At 42.8% G+C, this 22,630-nt stretch overlaps 1 protein-coding gene across 2 annotated transcripts in view; it reads right to left on the bottom strand.

Annotated features, from left to right (window-relative positions):
- CDH4 (cadherin 4) overlaps nt 1-22,630 on the bottom strand; it is a 724,604-nt gene that overhangs the window by 196,929 nt on the left and 505,045 nt on the right. For both annotated transcript variants that reach the window (XM_083146826.1, XM_083146825.1), the window contains exon 3: nt 15,122-15,351. In XM_083146826.1, coding sequence (XP_083002952.1) covers nt 15,122-15,351 — 230 coding nt within the window. The remainder of the gene's footprint in view (nt 1-15,121; nt 15,352-22,630) is intronic.

Consider the following 22,630-nt stretch of genomic DNA (forward strand, 5'->3'; position numbering starts at 1 on the left):
AGTGAACTAAACGCTGCCCGCACAGACGCCTGTCGCACGCATGTTTATTTCACCCGCACACATGCAAATGGTTGTCTTGCATAAACATCTATTTGCAGCTTGCGTGCTTGGACAAAATCATTCGATAGTTGCCGACCATCAAATGATTTCTAAGGCATTCACATATCTGTCACTCTCTGATGACTTAGATATGTAGTACAGGAAGAGGGAAGGCAGCTGCCCATCATTTTTATTGGGACGCCCATGGGCACGACTCGAGTCTGCAGCCCCACCTGCACTGCTTCGTGTGAACTGGCCAGCGACTATACAAGTTGCCTCATCCACTCACACAGATGGCATGCAAATGCGAATAAGCGAATATGCGTATGCGCAGTCCTTCACCATAGCTCACCATTGCGAATTAGAATGGCCTCCTATATGTGCAGGGTTTGACTAGCCATGTGATACAAATACCAGATGGTCTGATGCGCCGACCCAGTTGTCAGGGCCTCTTTAAAGAGGTCTGCAATCCCCTTTGGCAGTGCAGTCACTGAAAGTCATATTACCTGATGTAGCGGTGTCGGCAGCTGTCCAGTGGGAGTACACAGAAAAGCCTGCACTGGCTCAGTGTACAACGGGAGGGCCAGCCTTGAGGCATGTAAAGAGCAAGCCCAGTTCAGTCGTCAGCCATTTGCAGGTACAGGTTGAGTATCCCTTATCCAAAATGCTCGGGACCAGGAGAATTTTAAATAACGGATTATTCAATATTTTGGAATATTTTAATATTTCAATGCTGTATCTTGAGGTATCTTGCATTTATGATGTACATATACATCAAACACATGAAATAAACACAAATATATTTTAATTGTGCATAAAACAAAGTTTCAAAACATGAAACAAAGTTTGTGTACAATCTCAGGCACTGAATTTAAATGCCAAGCAATCATTGTCTTGCACATGTATAGTGCCAGTTACATTTCATGTCCTCAGTAGTGCTGTTACAGATGTCCCCAGTAAGTTTTTAGTAAATAAAAAAATTTTGTTAACTTTCTGGAATGTATGGTTTTCGCAATAATTCGGATAACGGATATTCAGATACAGGATACTCAACCTGTACTACTTTCAGTACATAACATTTGATTGTTTTGCTATAAATAGTTTTGAACCCAATACAAAGGGTCGATCAGGTGGTATTGGTGTCTATTTGCTGGTACCGCCCTCTTATCGGTTCACTGGCATTCCTATGTTACCCACTCAGCACAAGGCTGACTCCAGAGGTTAGAATTTTACATGATGATGGACAATATCTTTTTCACAGCCACTGTTACACCTGCTTCCTTCCAACCTAAATATTGGAGCTAGGGGGAGATTTACTAAGCCTTGAAAAGTGATAAAATGGAAGGTGATAATGCACCAGCCAATCAGCTACTACCTGTCATGGTAGTTACAAGCTGATTGGCTGGCTGTTTATCACTCTCCATTTTATCACTTTTCAAGCTTAGTACATCTGGCCCAGAGTCTTTAAAAACTCTTACACCTACTTAGTGCTTATGTCCAATTCTTAGCCCCTGACTAATATTTTGCTGTGCTTTATGTCCTCCTGAGGCTTGGAGTTTAGTTATGGCCCTCTATACTGCTGAACCAGCATTCACACGTCCTAGTTCATGACTACACACCAGGGTCATCCATCTTCCCTTTTTTGTGTCTGTTGACTGTCCAAAAGAGCTGCTTAGTTAGATTGAGAAAAGCCGAAAACCAACAAATGATCCTTGTACTGAGGTAGAAAAGATGAGGTAGATTCAAAGACGTGAACACTGACAATGTGATTAGATAGATAGGGTGAGAACAAATGAATGTATTTGTCCTGAAGACCAAGGGATTATTGTGTTGTATTTGAAGAGAATGATCAGTGTCAGCAGCAGAGAGATCTAGCATAAGGGAGTAATAGCATCAACTAAACTGATGCTGATTTTAGTTCTACCAGCTATACCCTATTTATACTGTATTTTTCAACACACCCTGTACGTTACCTTGTAATTTGTTTTTTTTGTTTGCTATGTACGGCGCTGCGGACACTTTGCGGCGCCTTATAAATAAACGTACTACTACTACTACTACTACTACATAGCCTTTCAAGCCACGAACACTAGTGAGATATCATACCCTCCAACATTTCCAACGCGAAAACCAGTACAGGGGGTGTGGCCATAGATAGAAGGGTGTGACCATGAGTACAGGGGGCGTGGCCTTGACTCTTCCACTACATATCATCCCAATTTCTTTAAGTGTGGTGTCCCATTTTAAAATAAATGCTACCCTGGTTGTCCCTACCTGGAACAGTCAGTCCCACAAGCTGTGCAGGATCTTGCCGGAAGATTGGCCGCTGTTAGTCACAGTTGCCTGCCGGGTTCCCCATGCTGTTGTACATTGGGCCACCCGCTGGTGACGTCACACCACCCTGTGCTGTAGCAGCTGAGTGCGGTGTGGGGATAGAAATCCAATTGGCCACACAGTATGCTGTGACTTGTAGTCTTCCCCAACTGCTCTCTCTACTTGAGCAGGGAGAAGCGGGCCCACTAAGTCTCTTCGCCATGCACCCTGGGAGATGTAGTCCTGGACGGCCGCTCCCCCACGATCCCTGGGGAGCAGTCGGTGGTGTTATGAACCACATCTCCCAGAGTCCCTCAGTCAGCCAGAGCTGATGTTTAAAAAACCGGTACAGTTTATTTTAGGCGGTACAGACCATTTAAAAACAGTACTGTACCAGCTAAAACAGTGCAGTTGGAGGGTATGAGATATGGGATCAATGAAGAGGAGGTGCCAGAGAGTTCAGCTAGAGATTTGAGCAGGTCACTGGAGGGGCAACGGCGCACCATTTAATTTTGGATTTTATTAATCTTAATCTTGTCCTTGAAGTAGGAAGCAAGGTCTTCGAGGAACTGGAAATCAGTGTCCATGGCATTAAGATAAGATAAAAGTGGTAGTGAGTTTTCTATATATGCAGAAGTCGCATTGAATACGTGAAGTACACCACTGACATTCAACTTTATGGGAGAGTTTTTGTAGGCATCTTATGAATTTAGAGTGCCATGGTTGAAATCTAGGCCTACATGCAGTATAATGGAAAGCTGGAGCCACTTCATCAAGGGCTATCAGTAGAGTATGGTTAAGTGCAACACTTAAGCATTCCGATGCTGTCTAGTATACCCAAAGCTGCTGTTTTGAATTATAGTACATAGGAAATAAAGATACAGTGCTAGCAAAGGTAAACTGCTAAATAGATATTTCCAGTACAAATATATATTCAAAAATATAATGGCGCAGATTTTAATACTTTAACATTTATTAAAAGATAAAAAAATACACATCAACCTGTTGATGTGAGATTAGGTCTGGTTTTTAACCTAATATATGAACTGCTATTGTCCCAGTAATAAAAGCTGTCAGTTCAGATAGGCAGGGCCCTCGGCAGCGCTGCAGGGCCCCAATAGAAAATGGAGCTTTGCCAACGGAATGGTCGTGGCCACCAGTCTGGTTTTTACCTTAATATATGAACTGCTATTGTCCCAGTTATAAAAGCGGTCAGAAATAAAATAGAGCATGGCCAACTGGAGGGGCTTGGCCACTAGAAGGGAGCATGGCCATTCGCCTGTAAGAAAAAATGATACTTGTGTATTATCTGGGTGCCTGATTTTTTCATCGCAGGGCAAAAAATTGCGTTGCATCGCATCACATGCAATCATATTGCATGCGATGCGACGCGATTGTACCCGATTATTTAATTGTACAGGCACCCAGATGCCTGATTCCTATGTTAAATGCCCCCCCAGACCCGATTTTTTTATTGTACACCCACCCTGATGGGTGATTACTATGTTAAATGGCCCCCCATTGTTAACGCCACCACACTATCGTCCTCCGACCTTTTCATACCCCCCACTATCCACGTCGGCGTGGAGTTGATTTTATATAGTGTGGCAAAATGCGGATTACTTCACATATATTCCGCGTCCCCTCCCCACGCCACGCGTCGCATCGCATCACATGCCATTATAATGGCATGCAATGTGACGCAATATTAAAATTGTACACTCTGCCCGGGAAAGGCTCAAAATTGGGTCCAATCGCATCGCATGCCTTAATTATTGGCATGCAATGTGATATATCGGGCGCCCAGATATTACACAAGTACCGAAAAAATTATAGCAGTGGGTGCAGTCGTGAGCGAGCGGCCCACCATCCAGTGGGTGGGACAGGGAAAGAGAGGACAGGCTGCTGCTTCTGCAGCTGCCTCTCTCCCCAGCTCAGCACACAGAACTGATCAGTATATGCTGAGCTGGGGTGCTGCAGCATCCTGTCCTCTCTACTCCCATTGCCTGGCTCCCTGCAGTGTGGAGGGGAGCGAGGGACCATCAGGCTGGAGAGATAGCAATGGCCAGTGTTGGTGTTTCTGGTAAATTTGCATTCCTAATTTGGAGGGTCCAGAAGAATCACTGTAGTTTCAATTGAAAGTGCAGATGGGCTTTAAAATAGGAAAACAGCTGGGGCAATCTCCCCAGCTTCTTTGGCAGTAATAGGCCACAGGCCTGATATTTATACCCAGACCTGATAACAAATCAGATACAGGTTGAGTATCCCTTATCCAAAATGCTCGGGACCAGGAGAATTTTGGATAACGGATTATTCCGTATTTCGGAATATTTTAATATTTCAATGATGTATTTTGAAGTATCTTGCATTTATGCTGTATAAACACATAATATACACACAAATATATTTTATTACCACATAAAATACACACAAATATATTTTAATTGTTCAAAAAACAAGGTTTCAAAACGTGAAACAAAATGTGTGTACTATCTCAACACTGAATTTGAATGCCAAGCAATCATTGTCTTGCACATATATAGTGCCAGTTACATATCATGTCCTAAGTGATGCTGTTACAAATGTCTCCAGTGAGTTTTTAGCAAAAAAAAAAAAAATTTTTCACTTTCTGGAATGTCCGTATTTCGGAATAATTCGGATAACGGATATTCGGATACGGGATACTCGACCTGTACACCTGTTGCAGTATATCAAGTTAAAAACAGCCACAACATTGAAAGATATACAATCAGATTTAAATGTATTTATTATATCAATCTCTAATGTGCATAAAAAGAAGATAAAGAACTGAATGCAGATATTGGTGAGAGCAGTTGGTGAAGTCATGCAAATTAATAGTGTTAATATAAAATTATTTTATTTGCAATAATTAAGTAAAAGACTGCTGGGGCTCTATCACCTGCTGCCAGTCCATAACAACATGCATGACATTTATATCTGTAAAATTTGATTCAGATTAGATTTTACCGACTGTGCTACTTAAATAATAACTGCAACCTGATTGGTTGCTATGGGCAACTTGATGACTATTTCCCTGATTCATGTCCCCTTATGTGTTATTTCCACTATAGATGTAATTATTAATGTCTAGGCCTGAGGTTCCCAAATGTTCTTAAATAACAGCACCCTGTTAATTTAAGAAAACTGTGCATACCTTTCATCCTTGGATTCAGTTTTGTGGTGGTTTACAGTTGTGGTTTTTAGGAGCCACATGTTATTCAATTGACAGTTACTAGCACTGCAAGAACCAATCTGCCCCATGGTGCCTAGATGCACAGTTTGGAAACCGTTGGTCTAGGCCTGGGGTAGCCAACTCTAGTCCTAGAGAGCTACCAACCTGTTTTGCAGGTCTCCTCACAGAATCACGTGAGCTAATTAGCTCCATCTGTGTATCTTTTTAAATGTGTCAGTGATTAATGAGTGCAGCTGTGCAACAGCTAGGTTGTCTGGAAATGTGAACTGTTGGTAGCTCTCGAGGGCTAGGGTTGTCTACCACTGGTATAGGTCATGTTTATTTACAATACAGTATATATACATTTTTCCTTTTAATGTGTAGTAGGAGGATTACACTTAAGTTTTTCTGGAACAGATCAAAAGGGGTGAGGGTCCCAAACCAGCATCTTGACTAGGGCACCATGATGTCTTTATCCAAGTCTGAACCAGCACAGTAATTCCTCTTTCCGCCTGCCCCCCCTGCTAGCTGGCCACACCCACACAAGTAGGCGGTCCATACTTGCCTACTTTTAAAGTCTCCTCTCTGGGAAACCCCAGAGAGGAGACTGTCAGCAGCACTTCTGTAGGCGGCTCCTGATGTAGACAGTAATGTAAATCTTGCAATTTGTGGGCCTTCATGGAGGGGGTGGGGCTAAAGGGAACAATTTGCATATTGAGCCCCCTTCCTTCCGCAAATTGTAGAAATGTAACTTTCATGGGATGCGGGGGTCCGGCGGTATCATATTTCAAACACAACCTGTAACATGTCAGTTAGGAGCTGATTGGCTGGTGGTTTATCACTCTCCATTTTATCAAGGCCATGATTGTGAGACATGTTTGTGCCAATATATCATGTTACATTTCATTCCTATCAGCGTGCAACAATATTGTGCATGGAGACTGTGTGCTTTAAATGTACGGAACCACACACCTGTGCCCCCAGGGGTCACACTCTTAGTACGCATGTAATAGACAGGAGGGGGTCTCATCATGAAGAAGAGAAGCAGGGTTCACATTGCAGCAATATGGAGCCAAGATGCCTTTGGGGATATATTGTGCTCCTGTGGGGAACATCCAGGCTAATCTGCATATTCTAATTGAAATGCTTTCAGGTTTACCGCAAGAATGAACAACAGAGAAAAACTTTCTGCTGATTCAAAGGCAAAAGTGTGTGTAGTAGGCAAAGTTTCCTCTGTACAAGGAGGAGGTGTGCATAATATCCTCAGGTCTCACTGAATGGAAAGCACTTATGTACGCACTATCGAACCCTAACCCAGTTTGTATTTTTTTGGTTATCAATGTGCGTGTGTGTGGTGTGTGTTTGTGTGTACATACTCCTGTAATAGACATTTTATAATAATTAAAGGTACTGCTTTCCTAGCACGGCGCCCGTCTCATTGATTGTATCCCTTAAGTTTAAGGTACTTAAGGCATACAATCAACGCGATGGACCCGATTTTTTAATCTCATGGATCTTATGCATCCATAAGATGCATGAGATCCATGAGATAAAAAATCATGAGCCCCAATAACCATTGTTAACGCCACCATCACTATCAACGCCAACCCGAAGCGTGGCGAGCACAGCGAGCCCGCGAGGGGCGGCGGTACGCATCCTCCGACCTTTTCATACCCCCACTATCCACGTTGGCGTGGAGCTGATTTTATATAGTGTAGCGAGCGCAGCGAGCCCGAAGCGTGGCGAGCGCAGCACGCCCCGTGAGGGGACGCAGACTACTTTACATATATTCCACGTGCGCTCGCCACGCTTCGGGCTCGGTGGCTCGCTGCGCTCGCCACACTATATAAAATCAACTCCACGCCGACGTGGATATTGGGGGTATGAAAAGGTCGGAGGACGCGTACCGCCGCCCCTCGCTGCGCTCGCCACGCTTCGGGTTGGCGTCAATAGTGGGTTGGCATTAACAATGGGGAGGCCATTTCACCCATGAGGGGGGTTAGCTATTAAAATTGGGGTTTTGGGGCCTTTTTACATTGATTCCAATGTAAAAATCGCGTCAATTGCGTCGATTGCATCATCTCATGCATCTTATGCCGCACAAACACATAAGATGCATGAGATGCTTGCAATGTAAAAATCTCGTCGATCGCATCGATTGCATCATCTCATGCATCTTATGCCGCACAAACACATAAGATGCATGAGATGCTTGAGATATCAGCCCCACACATACAATCTAGATCGTCGGCGCCGTGCTAGGAAAGCAGTACCTAATTAAATATTTATCAATCTGCCTGGGCCAGTTTATACCTTCAAAGAGATCTTGGTCTATGTCATTTTTGAAACATGAAAGCAGAACTGTATTTATGAGGAGCACAGACATACCTCCCACCTGTCCCGATTTTTGCAGGACTGTCTCAGTGTTCCGTAGTGGAGCTTTAAAGCACTGTACGAAGCATACGCAGAACCAGAAAAAGACGCAATTTAAATCCATAACGTAGCTGTTGGAAGCCGTTGAGTGCATGTGAGGTGGGGAAACGCGCTAATTACTGAACCAGATCAAACTGGCCGCAGTCAATGCTGTATTTACAGGATAAGCACCAGTGGCCTGGAGGACCCATGAAGATTACGGAGGGCAGCAACTGGCTGCAGGACAAACGGAGCTCCACATGCAGCATAAGTATTATTATTTTTATAAATGCTTGCAATACTAACAACTTACTGTTTAAAGAGACTGCCACTCACCTACTAACTATAATCACTGGACACTAGTTGTGAGAGAACTGTGTGGCAATTGAGAGATTTAAGGACCATACACACTGGGCAATTTTGAGCTGAAAGCAGCTCACTTTTGGGGCTCTGAGCTGCTTTCAAAATCGCCCAGTGTGTATGGCCCGGTGAAGATCGGTGAGTGCCGAGGCATGCTTCGGTCTCATCAGCAGCCTCCTCCCCTCATCTGCTGATATTACTAGTCAAGTGGACGGCTTTCCATAGCTATCATATAAAACCAAATACTGTATGATTATCTATATCTACTAACAAGAGCCTGTGTCCCACTATGTGTTGTGAAACTGCCAGCCTATCCTTCCAGCTATCATCTTTCCTCAGTCTGGTAAAGTACAGTTGGGCTCTCCAGGAGTAATCTATAGAAAACATGCAGGTTTAACAAGCCCATTTACCAGTACTTAATTATGACAAAATAATGTTTCAAGTCTTACATTGATTCATTATCTGACTACTGATCCTAATATTCTCCTAAATCTGGGTATACACTATACGGTGCACAAATAATAAGAGGGCATCAATGGTTTCCCTTGAACTCCCAGACAAACAATATACAAAACACAGATGGAGCCGCTTTCAGCCTCATGTGCTGGTGCAGGCTGGCGGACCGGCTGACAGGAAAGCACAAGCGGCTTATTCGCTTGTGCGTCCCCGTCAGCAAGGCGGCGGGGAGCTGGGACCAAAGGCTTCCCTGCCCGGCTCTGCTTCAGGGAGAGGGGCACGGTGGGGGGGCAGGCTGGGGCAGATGGGCAGAGGAGACGAGCAGCGGGCTGCTGCAGCCTTCGACAGAACATGGTATGCGAGCGCCCCATTCTGTTGGAGGACGGCAGCTGGTGGGGGGGGGGGCGGCGCATAGAGATTCTATCGCCAGGAGCCATTCTAATGAGAGTGGCTCCATCTGTAGTGCATACACACTGTGCAATCTTGCAAAAGACCTAAAGAAATATCTTCAGTGGCTATGACCAGGAGTATGCTATCATTTGCAATATCCTCAGATAGGGCTGACCAAAGTACATCACTAACAACTGTGGGAGCCTGCATATAGTGATTTACCTCATAATGACAAATTGTCCAAAAAATCTTATAGTGTGTAACTAAACAGGAAACAAACTAATACAGTGGTTCCCAAACTGTGTCGCACGGCACCCTGGGGTGCCTCGGGACACATGCACCGGTGCCTTGGATTGGTGGTCTAGAGCCAATTCAAATTATTTATGGTCAATGTAAAAGGCAAAAACATTGCTGGTGGGCTGTCAATAATCAAATATGTGGACATACAGAAGCTAATCCTGTCCCTCATCCATAAATAACCTTTGTATGACATAAAATAATTTACTTTTTTTTTAAATTTTAATTTCTGAATAAGACATTTTTGGCCTAGGGGTGCCATGGAAGAAATTCTGATGCTCTAGGGTGCCGTGATTTGAAAAAGTTTGGGAACCACTGAACTAATAACCTAAAATGCATGTGTAGTTCCTGATTATTATGAGAAAGTCCTATGACAAAGCAGTTAGTTGTGAATTTTTGTTACAAAAGCAGTCATTATTGATGTATCCATTTGCTTCTATTGTATATTAAATAAGGGGCACTAATTGGAATTAATTAAACATTTTAAAAATAAAAGGAACTATAATGGCATAAATTAACCCCTTCCCGACATTTGACGTACATGTACGTCATGGTCAGGAAGTACTTCCCGACATTTGACGTACATGTACGTCATGGCTTCTAACTGTCACTGCGTCTATAGACGCGGTGACAGTTAGGAGATGTCTGCTGTCCCTGACAGCAGACATCCCCCCTCGCCGCCCAGGGGGGGCAGGGGTGCCCCCCCCGATCGGCGATCGCTGTGATTGGCTGTTCAAATCTGAACAGCCATTCACAGCGTTTCCTGTGTTACCGGCGGCTAAGCCGCTCGGTAACACAGGGATCGGTGGTGATCGGTGCTGTTAAGTACAGCACCGATCACCACCGATGAGCAGCACCCCCCTCCCACCCACCCGGCACTCACCCGGCAGCTCCTCCAGCTCCCCCGGCAGCAGCAGCAGTAGGGAGCCTCAGCGCACGCAGCGCTTCCCCCCTCCCACCCCCCCCCCGCAAGCCGCAGCAGCAATGGGTTAAAAAAAAAAAAAAAGGAACTGAAATATATATATATATATAAATATATATATATATATATATATATATATGTGTGTGTATGTGTATATATATATACACACATATATGTATGTGTATATATGTATATATATATATATACACATATATATATGTATATATATATACATATATATATATATATATACACATATATATGTGTATATATATGTGTATATATATATATATATATATATATATATATATATATATATATATATATATATATACACACACACACACACATATATATAGAAAGATATTCCCGACATATGACGTATATATACGTCATGGTCGAGAGGTACTTCCCGACCGTTTATATATATATATATATATATATACGTCATGGTTTTAAACTGTCACCGCGTCTATAGTGACAGTTTGGAGATGTCTGCTGTCCCTGACAGCAGACATCCCCCCTCGCGGCGATCGCTGCGATTGGCTGTTCAAATGTGAACAGCCAATTGCAGCGTTTTCTGTGTTACCGGCGGCTAAGCCGCTCGGTAACACAGTGATCGGTGGTGATCGGTGCTGTTAAGTACAGCACCGATCACCACCGATCGCCAGCCCCCCCCCCTCCCACCCGGCAGCCCCCCTCCCTCCCACCCACCCGGCTGCCGCAGCGCCAGCACCCCTCCCACCCCCCCGCCAGCCGCAGCGCCAGCCCCCCTCCCAAAGCTGGTGACCAAAATGGGGTCACTTGTGGGGGGGTTCCACTGTATTGGTGCTTCGGGGGTCTTGCTAATGCGACATAGCACCCACCATTCATTCCACCACCAAATATCACTCCTTCCCTTCTGAGTCCTGCCATGCACCCAACTGGTATTTTTTGGTCACATGTGAGGCATTGCCATACTCGGGAGAAATTGGGGCACAGATTTTGGGGTGCTTTGTCTCCTTCATTCCTTGTGAAAATGAAAAATTTTGAGCCAGAACTGCATTTTTCTGTAAAAAATTACATTTTTTTACACAAAAATGCAGATCTGGCTCAAAATTTTTCATTTTCACAAGGAATGAAGGAGACAAAGCACCCCAAAATCTGTGCCCCAATTTCTCCCGAGTATGGCAATGCCTCACATGTGACCAAAAAATACCAGTTGGGTGCATGGCAGGACTCAGAAGGGAAGGAGTGATATTTGGATTTTGCAGCACAGATTCTGGTTGAATGACCCCCGAAACACCCATACAGTGGAACCCCCCCACAAGTGACCCCATTTTGCAAACTACACCCTTCAGGGAATTCATCAAGGGGTATAGTGTACATTTCAAACCCCCAGGGGTTTCACCAATTTTGATACAACTGAGCTGTGAAAATGAAAAATTAATTTTTTTCATTTTCACTGCCCAGTTGTACCACAATTGGTGAAACCCCTGGGGGTTTGAAATGTACACTATACCCCTAGATGAATTCCCTGAAGGGTGTAGTTTGCAAAATGGGGTCACTTGTGGGGGGGTTCCTAACTTTTAGCATCTTATGGTGCCTAGAAACCTACATGGTGCCTAAAAAATAATCTCATAAAAAGGAGGCTCCAAAATCAAGTAGGTGCTCCTTCTATTATGAAGCCTGTGGTTTGGTCACCGTGCACACTAGGGCCACATATAGGATATTTATGAAAACCAAAGAATTGGGGGAATCAATTTTTAGTCACATTTCTCTAGTAAAATCTGCTGTGTTCCTTAGAAAAATGTATTAAAATTGCAAATCTGCAAAAAAAATGAAATTTTGAAATTTCACCTACACTTTGTTTTAATTCCTGTGAAACACCTAAAGGGTTAACAAACTTCCAAAATGCTGTTTTGAATACTGTGAGGGGTGCAGTTTTTGAAATGGCATCATTTATGGGGGTGTCTCACATACAAGTCCCTCAAAGTCACATCAGAACTGAACTGGTCCCTAAAAAAATCAGTGTTTGAAATTTTCTTGAAAATTTGAGAATTTGCTATTCATATTTTAAGCCTCCTAGTGTCCAAAAAAATGAAAATGAGGTTGAAATAATGATGGCAACATAAAGTATACATATGGTCTATGTTAGTTATTAACTATTTTGAGTGGTAAGATTATTTGTCTCACAAGCAGAAAATTTAACATTTTGCAAATCGCAAAATTTTCCATTTTTTTACGACATTTTGGTATTTTTCACAAAAAAACACAGACTGTATCGACCAAAATTTACCACTAACTTGAAGTACAATGTGTCACGAGAAAACAATCTCAAAATCACTGGGATAAGTAAAAGCAAAAAAAAGTTATACCCACTTAAGTGATACATGTCAGATTTGAAAAAAAGGGCTCTGTCAGGAACGCAAAAACTGGCTCTGTCAGGAAGGGGTTAAAACCATTTCTAAATTGCTCCCTGTCAATTTCCGAACTGAATTAACGTGTTTATTTTCTAAAAAGACTAAACTGTTCTACTTTAGTGTATTAAACATTTATAAATGACATTCATTTTTGGCTCAAGTCTACATTTATAATAAACATTAGGGATGTGCACCAGGCACTTTTCGTGTTCTGTGAAACACGTCTTGGGTCTGGATCTCGGGCAGTGTTTTGGATCTGGATCTGTTCCAAAACACCATCATTTTCATGTTTCGTGTTTTGGGTTCTGATTTTTTTTTAACTGCTTAAATAGCTTTTTTTTGGCTCCTACGCTATTATTAACCTCACTATCATTAATTTCCACTCATTTCCAGTCTATTCTGAATACTTCACACCTCACAATATTGTTTTTAGGGCAAAAGGTTGCACCGAGGTAGGTGGATAACTATGCTAAGCTACACAAGTGGGGGGCACATACAAGTGGCTCATCTAGGAGTGGCACTGCAGCAGCAGACAGGATGGCTGTTTGAAAAACTAGGCCCCAAAAAGCACATAATGGTCAAAAAAAGAGGTGCAAGATGGAATTATCCTAGGGCCCTCCCAGTCCCACCCACCCTTATGTTGCGTAAATAGGACATGCACACTTTAACAAACCAATAATTTCAGCAACAGGGTCTGCCACATGACTGTGGCTGAAATGATTGGTTTGTTTGGGCCCCACAAGAAAAGAAGCAAGTCACCTCTTCCTGCACAAACTGGCTCTATAGAGGCAAGATGTAGTCCTGATCCTTATCCAATTAATTTTAATGAACATCATCTTCTCCACATTTAGTCAGTAACACTTATTGTAAAAAAAAGAATTATTTATTATTTTGCAGCACCGATGTGCGGTGTGCGGTGTGCACACAGGTGAGTTGAGACTTGTAATACCCTGGCCTGTCCCAAATAACAGTCACACAGCAGCAGACACAGAAAAATTGAAAAGGATTTTAAGAAATGTATTTGTCAGTAACCCTTATTGTCCAAAACAATTAGATTATTTTGCAGCACCGATCATTTTTGCAGCACTGATGTGCACGCAGGTGAGGTGAGACTTGTAGTACCCTCTCCCAGCTAACAGTCACACAGCAGCATACACAGAACATTTTTCAAGGATTATTAATAAGTCAGTATATTTAATAACCCCTTTATTCTGAAATAAAACTGATATTTTGCAATTTGCAATGAGGTGTGCACTGCATACGGTATGCAGTACACATGGGCCCCTATGTCCAGGGGAGCCCACAGCGCACAACCTAAACCCATATACCTATATGCGCCACAGTGCAGCAGAAATCACTGGTAATGTTGCAGCGGCTATTTTCCTGGACATTTTCACATGTGCAGTAGAGAAGTAGAACGTGACGCAGGTAATCTCCTCTATTAAACCACCCCTTCATATATGAACATACAGCCTAAGCTACCATCCGCCTCGTTAGGTGTTTAAAGACATAAAAAATACTAGATGGATGCGTTTCTTATGCCATAAAAGATTAATCACTAAATTAAATCTTAAAACTATCTCTTGCTAGGTTGCAATCAACCACAGAACCTAGGGGGTGATTCTGGTTGGTTTTCAAAAGCAAACTCCTTCTTTAATGGACAAAACAATGTGCACTGCAGATGGGGCAGATGTAACATGTGCAGAGAGAGTTACATTTGGTTGGGGTGTGTTCAAACTGAAATCTAATTTGCAGTGTAAGAATAAAGCAGCCAGTATTTACTCTGCACAAAAACAATATAACTCAACCAAATGTAACTCTCTCTACACATGTTACATCTGCAGTGCAAATGGTTTTGTCCATTAAAGGAGGAGTTTGCTTTTGCAAACCAACCAGAATCATCCCTAGTGTATATAACATTATAACCTACATATAGTTGTATTCTGCACTCTTCTTAATACAGGTAAGCAGTACCATTGGAACCTGATGTCGCTTTTCGTATACTGATTGCCATACCTCCCAACTGTCCTGCTTTCCAAGGGATATGTCCATGTTTTGGGGGATGTTCCCCCCAGCCTGAAAGGAATAGATTCTGTGTCTGTGTCTATTCAGTGACGCAGAGGGGCGAAACATGGAGGTGTCATGGAGGCCTGAGGTCATGTCATCCCGTGAGACCTGGCCCCCACCTGTAGGCCACACCCCTTTTTGGACTACCGAGACACAGATGTTGGGAGGTATGTGATTGCATGTGATTTCAACATGAAGGTCCGGGCAACTGAACTACAGTATATTGTATATATATTTCTAAAGAGGCACTGCCAACACAGAATGACATACCTGGTACTGGCTATGGTTGAGAGGCTTGTCTTCCACCAGCAACCGGATTGCAGCTTCCCATTTCTCCGGGGTCTGGTGGTCGCCGGCAGCCACCACAAATACTGCTTGTTTGGAGGGGATCTGTACCTTACGAGCTGTGTATACAGACCCATCTGTTCCAACTTTGAAATCAGGGTTGCTAGTTTCATACCAGATTCCCTGCGTTCCTGTATTGCACCCATTAAATTTGACTGTAAAGAAGAAGAGAGGTGGATTAGACTACAAGCAATGCACTGAATTGTTTAAATCATTGTCATTGGAACCCCTTATGTAGCTTTCACATCACACTTTTAAAACGGTATATTGCCGTTTTTTTGCCTTTTAAAACATTTAAGGCTGCAGTGTGAAAGTGTCATAGTTGAAATACCATTTAAAGTTAACTGGTATTTCAACACGTTTAAAAAGCAGAGTCCTACCCGTTTTAAAGCCAATTCAGAGCCGTTTTTTGTGCTGTCTGAATGGCACTGAAATGGTATTTAGTAAAAAATAAAGGTTAGAGCACTGTGATAGGCTGTCCCTTGTCTTGTGTCCCTTCCCTGAACCAGGAAATAAGCTGTGGGTAGAAACGTGTTCAGAGGTTAAACGGCTTGACTGGTGATGTGAATGGTACTTAAACGGTATTTTTAAATGGTAATCTGCTGCAATATGAACACTAGACCCGTTTAAAATACCATTTAAAATTACAGTTTTTCAAAACGTTTCAAAATGTTTTATGTGATAGCTACATTAAAGTCCCAAATAATTCTAAAGTATTTATTTACATTTTTGCAATAAAGATGATTGTTGTTACCTCTGTGGAGCTAATTCATTGATAAATAAAAATGTTTCACCACAGATGGTAGGAATCATAAATGAAAAGGGAAGTCCAGGAACAGAGCATTTTGTCCCTACGGGAAAGGGTCATGATGGGAGGTATGGCACTAGCAATCAAGAAAAAAAAGTAAAGCACTACAAAGGTATTGGTGCTCTCCATCATTTGTTCCTGAATGCAATTCCAAAGGCAAACATGTTGGTTACACATTGGATGATATATTTCGGCCATTCAATTGAACTACTGTTATATCATGGTCCAGTGTGTACCAGCGATGTGGCTGTGAACGATATAGTTCACAGACATATCAAGAGAATTAATGTCTTCAGAGGTTCCTCATTGCAGAGTTACCAATAAATACGTAAGGTCTATTTTGAATAGAATAGAAAGCAATGCTACTAAAATGGCTGTTTCAAGTGACCACGCCACAAAGTTTGTTAATATGTTCAAATATTTTCCAGGAAAAAATTGCTGTTCTGTAGATGCAAGAAGGTCAAGTGCACTACTCACTTATTGATGATCTGTTATTGCAACTTATTGTGCTACTGTATTTACTGAATATAGATATAGGGCTTTATTCTGGTTCACCCAGTCGGACAGGAATTTGCGCGGGGACGATGTTTTGCGTATGCTGCATTTCTGCGCATGTGCATACGAGAGTGCGAACTAGCGTAAAATCTGTTCACCGAGCGCCCGCATCCTGCCCAGCATTTCATGGACGTTCCCAATGTTCCTAAGAAAATGCTGGGCGTACATATGGTAATGAGGTTGTGATGCATGTGTGGGGGGCGGACAGCTGACTTAACCAGATGTCAGCTGCCCGCCCATATCCCTATCCCTGCTTTTCTTCGCTCATATGTACGAGTGGTCTAGGCCAGGGGTAGCCAACTCCAGTCCTCGAAAGCTACCAGCAGTTAACATTTTACAGGTCTCCTCACAGAATCACAAGCTAAGTAATTATCTCCACCTGTGGATCTTTTGTAATTTCTCAGTGAGTAAAGAGTGCAGCAGCTAGGTGGTCTGACAAACATGAACTGTTGGTAGCTCTCGAGGACTGGAGTTGGCTACCCCTGGTCTAGACCATCGAATGATGAGGGAGGTTTCCACAGGCATGCGAATGGTAGTTCACATAAAACATCTGTTCGCATGGCGAGCGGCTGAATTCAGCGTGCGAATGGGGTTTGGTACATTTTCTTCGGCCTGTGCACGTGTCCAAGCGAAGCAATCTGAATAAGGGCCATAATGTAATACTATATGTAATGGTATAATACTCAACTACACTGAATGTGAACGTCCAGAACCCAGATAAAAGAATAGTGAATAGTTCATTTTTCAAAAATGTTTGTTCGGCCCACAAATTGGCTGCATCTACTGAGCTGTGTATTTAGAAATTCATGTCAAGAGATCAAACATTTAGAAAATTCTACAAAATGACTACAGGTTACATGTTAAACTACCACAACTCATGGCAAGTGCTATGGGACCAAGCACAATGGTGAACTTGAATCTTGGTCCCAATATCCAGGTAAGAGTAAATGGGTGGGTGGATCTTGGCTGTCGCACATTTTGTGTACATTTTTTAATAAAATGTTTTATTTGCTCTACTGTAAAGTATATTAAGTTACACATGCATAGATTTCATAACTATTGAGGATAAAAGTACTATATGTATGGCAGAGGTACATGTGGGTTGAAGCATAAGAAATATTGGTCCTGATTCAAGTTGGCTCGGTAAGCTGCCCGCGGTAAGACGCTGCCCGCCCTCTGCAGACATCGGCCTGCCTACCCACACATGGGAACACACAGCATTTTCAGGGGGATAAAATGCTGGGTGTTCCCATGGTCCAGAGCCGTTACCACCCCCATCCAGCCTCCCTCCCTGCAATGAACGGCCCGGCGAGTGTGTAGCTTGCCAAAGCCATTTGATTGCAGGTTTCTGCAAATGCGCAAATACGCACTTGCGCAGACCCCCAAACATCAGAATGGCCAAATTCGCTCCCGTCCGAGTGTTACCGAATCAGGGCCATTATTGGACAGAGCAGGTAAGAAGAAAAAATTCAGGTACGATGAGGAGGGTGTGAGATACAGTAAATGACAAATCTTGCCGCTGGTCAGTAATTGATGGTTATAGCTCTGTACAATAGCAAATTAGCAATTAACGAAGAGAAACATTAAAATGTATAGTTTTAAGTATAATGTGAAACATAATAAAGTTTGCAAGGTATCAGCAACCTTCTCTTCTCTGACAAGCTGCAGAGGTGCAATGCTCTGCTGTCTAAGTAAACTTGTAGCCAGACAGCTGCAGTTGGCTTACAGTGATTTTGCTGAGGGTTGAAGCTCTGAATGAATATTTATTAAATCCACATTAGGGCACTCTGTATCGCGTGTACGGATGGAAGTGTCAACCAATGCAACATTAAATCACCCATCAGCGAGTACATGTGTCATATCCTTCTGCAAGAACGATGGGTAAAGTTACCCAGTATTCAGGAAAAGAGAGGAACCAAAGCAATTATGTTAGGTGGATTCATTTCTCAGCAATTTCTCTGTCAAGGCATGTAAGATTTAATTACTATTTATTCAAGAGAAAGCCAACCAAATAGCAGACTACTTTATCACTATGTCTACTAATACCCACCCACTACACAATCACCTTTATATATTTCGTTAGTTTTGTAATAGATGACTCCCCACTCCTTTTCTCACAGATCCTTGCTTATCCTCTTTTCTACAATTACACTGCCGGCCCCCAGGAGGAGAGAGAAGCAGCCTCCAGGTTGAGCACCATAGAGGCGCTCATCAGTGCTGAATGTCCAGGCAACGTATAACTACGTTATATATCCCTATACATAGGGATAAATAAGCAAAAGAAAACCACAAGGTTATTAACGCTAGCTGAGGCCTTAGGAGAGGGTGCCAGGTGACTGCCCAACAGGGGGAATCCTGACAGTCAGTATCCCAACATTGGACTCACAACTGCCGGTTCTCCGACAGGGGGATCCTGACTCACAGGAGCTATTCTCCCTTGTGGGGGTCCACCAATAGAACCTGTGGCGAGCAAAGCGAGCCACCGAGCCCACAGCATTGCGAGCGCAGCAAGCCCGCTAGGGGCTTGTCTACGCTCACCCCACTGCCGTAGCACCGGCAGTTGGGTTTCCGACGTCGGGATACTGACAGTCGGGATTCCCCTGTCGGAACGCCTTACCGCACCCCTTAGGAGATGTTTGTGGTTTCTTTTTATATGATAATTTGAGGATGAGATGTGGACTGGAAGCCTATCACAGGTTAGGGCGTGGGTTTAGCAAGTTCATATTAGTGCTCATTGTCCCTTCTTCCCTCACCTTTAGTAATGTTACTTGTGTTTACCATCATGGTGACAGTAAGAAATAATCTTTATAGTAGTTGCCTGTTATTCTATAGTTGGGTGTTCTCTCCTCACAATATGAAACATTGGGGTAAATGTATGAAGCTTACTCCACCCAATCAGCTCCTTAATGCCAATTTACATATTTGAGCTGATTGGCTGGTGCATTATCACCTTGAACGTAACATTCTTGTGGGAGTAGATACCACTTCACCAAGCTTCATACATTTACCCCTTAATCGTCAAATAAAACAATCGCATTTTTAGACTATTGTATGACTATAAAGGGTAAACATACTGTATGTATTTAACGTTGGATCTCCCAGGGGTGGAAATACTATCCAGAAGTTAGGTGATGATGTTATAGTTGGTTGTAACTATGGAGTAACAGTGTTTAAAAATGTAACAGAAAAATGGGATGCGAATATTAGGGAAACATATATAACACTTAACAACATTTTGAGGGATCATCTGAGGGCATAGCTGGGAGATGCCCTTCTGCAGGAATGAAATGTCGGGTAGTATGAGGACAACATTGTCTCTGTCTCACCTTATCATCTGGTAGGGGAAAAGCTCACATCCAGTTAATGGTTGGATAATTGAGCCAAATGCTAATGTGAACAATGTCCACAGCATATTTGGAGAATAGTCACCTGACCTTCCTGTGCTCCATTTTAGTCTATAGTAGTCACACTGTATTTCTACATACTACAAATTGGTGTCCAAATACAGACCTAGTTTGTTAGTTTCCCTGAACCTTCATCCTTTATCTGCCAGTTAGAGAGACTTTGTATAAAGGTGGCTGTACACTGTCAGATAAAACTCACCATCAAACAGACAGACCAATTATCAGAAAACATACAATAGCTTTACCATATACTGTCAGATAATTGGACTGTCCGTCTGATGGCGAGTTATCCAAGCACAAATTATCACATCTGTAGGACATGCTGGAAGACCTTTCATGTCTGACAATCCAATAATTGATGCTCAGTTGCGACCATACACTGTGCAATTATCAGCTCAGCCAGCCAATAATTGGCTGATCGGATTGATAATTGCAGTGTATGGACACTTTTCACCAGGTCTACGACTATGGTCCAAAGGAGTGCACTCGTTAGTGTGATTCATTGTGCATAATCCACAAATACAATTATGATTATTCATGCTGTCTGTGTGCACTAAAACAATAAGACAGTGATTATCTTCAATTGCTAGCTGATGCTTCACTCTAGATCTGACCAACTGTCAGTTCTCTGCTTCAGAGAGAATGGAGTGGACATTCCACTCTACCAGCTGCAAGTGCAGGATTGGATTGGTCCATAGAGGTATGACAGAAACCCCAGGGGGTCCCACTACCTGGGTGCCCCTACTCCTTTTCTAGAAATCAGGTTACAGACTCTCTTCCTGGAGATGTGGTGTCGGCAGACACAATAAATGCGTTTAAAATAAGGTTGGACAAACATCTATTGGTTAAAAACATCCATGGGTACAAGAAATAATCATCACAGTGTAGTGCCTCCAAAATTGATATTAACAAAGCGTTTTTTTTAATTTACTGATAAAGGAAATATGTTGATTATCTCAGATTGTCTCACTGCTAATACATTTCAAATAAATTCTATTCAGCCATTACCGGTACTTCTATTTTCCTTGCTATCCAAATCACCCTCATTCTGGATTTGTAGAAATGTGGAACTATTAAAATAAACACTTTCAGAATGCAACACCCTGTCAAATCTCCTTAGATAAACTGCTCTGAGACGTATTTAAATTGCACCAAATCCCAGGTGAAATTTACATTCGGCTTGCAGCCCTCTGGTAATTAGCACTCCACAATAGCCACACCCCACATTTACATTTTATTTTAGTAGTGCCTGCTAGGAAAGTGTTTCATTTTTACCTTGCTGTAAACACGCTCATCGATGCACGCAGTGTGCTGGAGAACTGGTGAAGAATAGACAAGCAAGCTTCTGAAGACCTCATTAGCTGGCTATTGGGCTTAACCCCTTAACCCCTTCATTTTTAATTACCCGTAAAAGCTGCTTTTTTTGTAACCAGCATAGGAGAGGAAGAGAAGAGACATTGAAAGGTATAACAGCTCTCTTATTGGAAAGACTATATCTTAGGCATCTTTTTATAGCAACAAAAAATGTTTTAAATAAAATTATGCAGAATCAAAACTAATGCATACTTTTATGACTTGTTGCTCTTTGCTAAAGCTGGGTTCAAGCTAAAGCCCCGTACACACGGTGGAGATATATTGCTCAGCAATATATTGCTAGCAATACATTGCTGAGCAATATATTGCCCAGTGTCTCCTTTTCATCAGCGACCAGAGATGGTCGCTGATGAAAGGGAACCTCTATCGGGGGTGCCGCAGAGGTAATTAGCTGGTCACAGGAGCGATTACAATGGGGCTGAAAACAGGAGCACGCACCCGGGGATATATCGCCGGGGCACTCTTCCATCACTGGCAATATGGTCGCCTGCGACCATATTCCCAGCGATTATAGCCCTTATCGCCCCTGTGTGTACACAGCTTAAGAAATATATCATTCGATATATCATTCTGACATGAATCGGAATGATATATAACAGACATCGCACAGTATTACCCACAATCTCACTTGCCTTGCGGTTTTTCACTGGCTTGTCCCATCTGATGTGCTGAATGTCAGATGGGACAATCAGACAGACAAATTAATTCAGTTACATGTGGCATGTGATGCAGCGCACCGTCATACAATAGATTGTGCAGTGTGTACTGCTGTGTGATGTATCGTTACATACCATCACTCCATCAGCTGGGAAACACATAGGGCCTGATTCTGGTTCACTCGCAAATTCTCTCTCTAATGGACAAAACCACGCACTGCAGTGGGGCAGATGTAACATGTGCAGAGAGAGTTACATTTGGGTGGGGTTTGTACTAGTTCAAACTGATCTATATTGCAGTGTAAAAATAAAGCACCCAATATTTAGAATCCAAATCAGCTTTATTGGCCAGGTATACTTGCGTATACTAGGAATTTGATTTGGATTGCTGTGCAACAGCCAGTTAGGTACAGTTAAACAGTGACAGATATACAAACACATACTGGTATACCCTAGATGTACCCTGGGGGATATAGAGGCAGGGAACACATACCAAGCTGCACTGCGCCTACGCAGCCATCAGCGGCGCCACTGGTCTTTGCAGCAGTCAGGTAGGTAACATTATAAGCAGAGACAGTACAGTTATCACACAAAAGGAAGGTCTCAACAGGCCATCTTCCTGTAGGGAGAGCCAGCG

This window comes from Crinia signifera, chromosome 6, assembly GCF_055691185.1.
Source record: "Crinia signifera chromosome 6, ASM5569118v1, whole genome shotgun sequence".
NCBI lineage: Eukaryota > Metazoa > Chordata > Amphibia > Anura > Myobatrachidae > Crinia > Crinia signifera.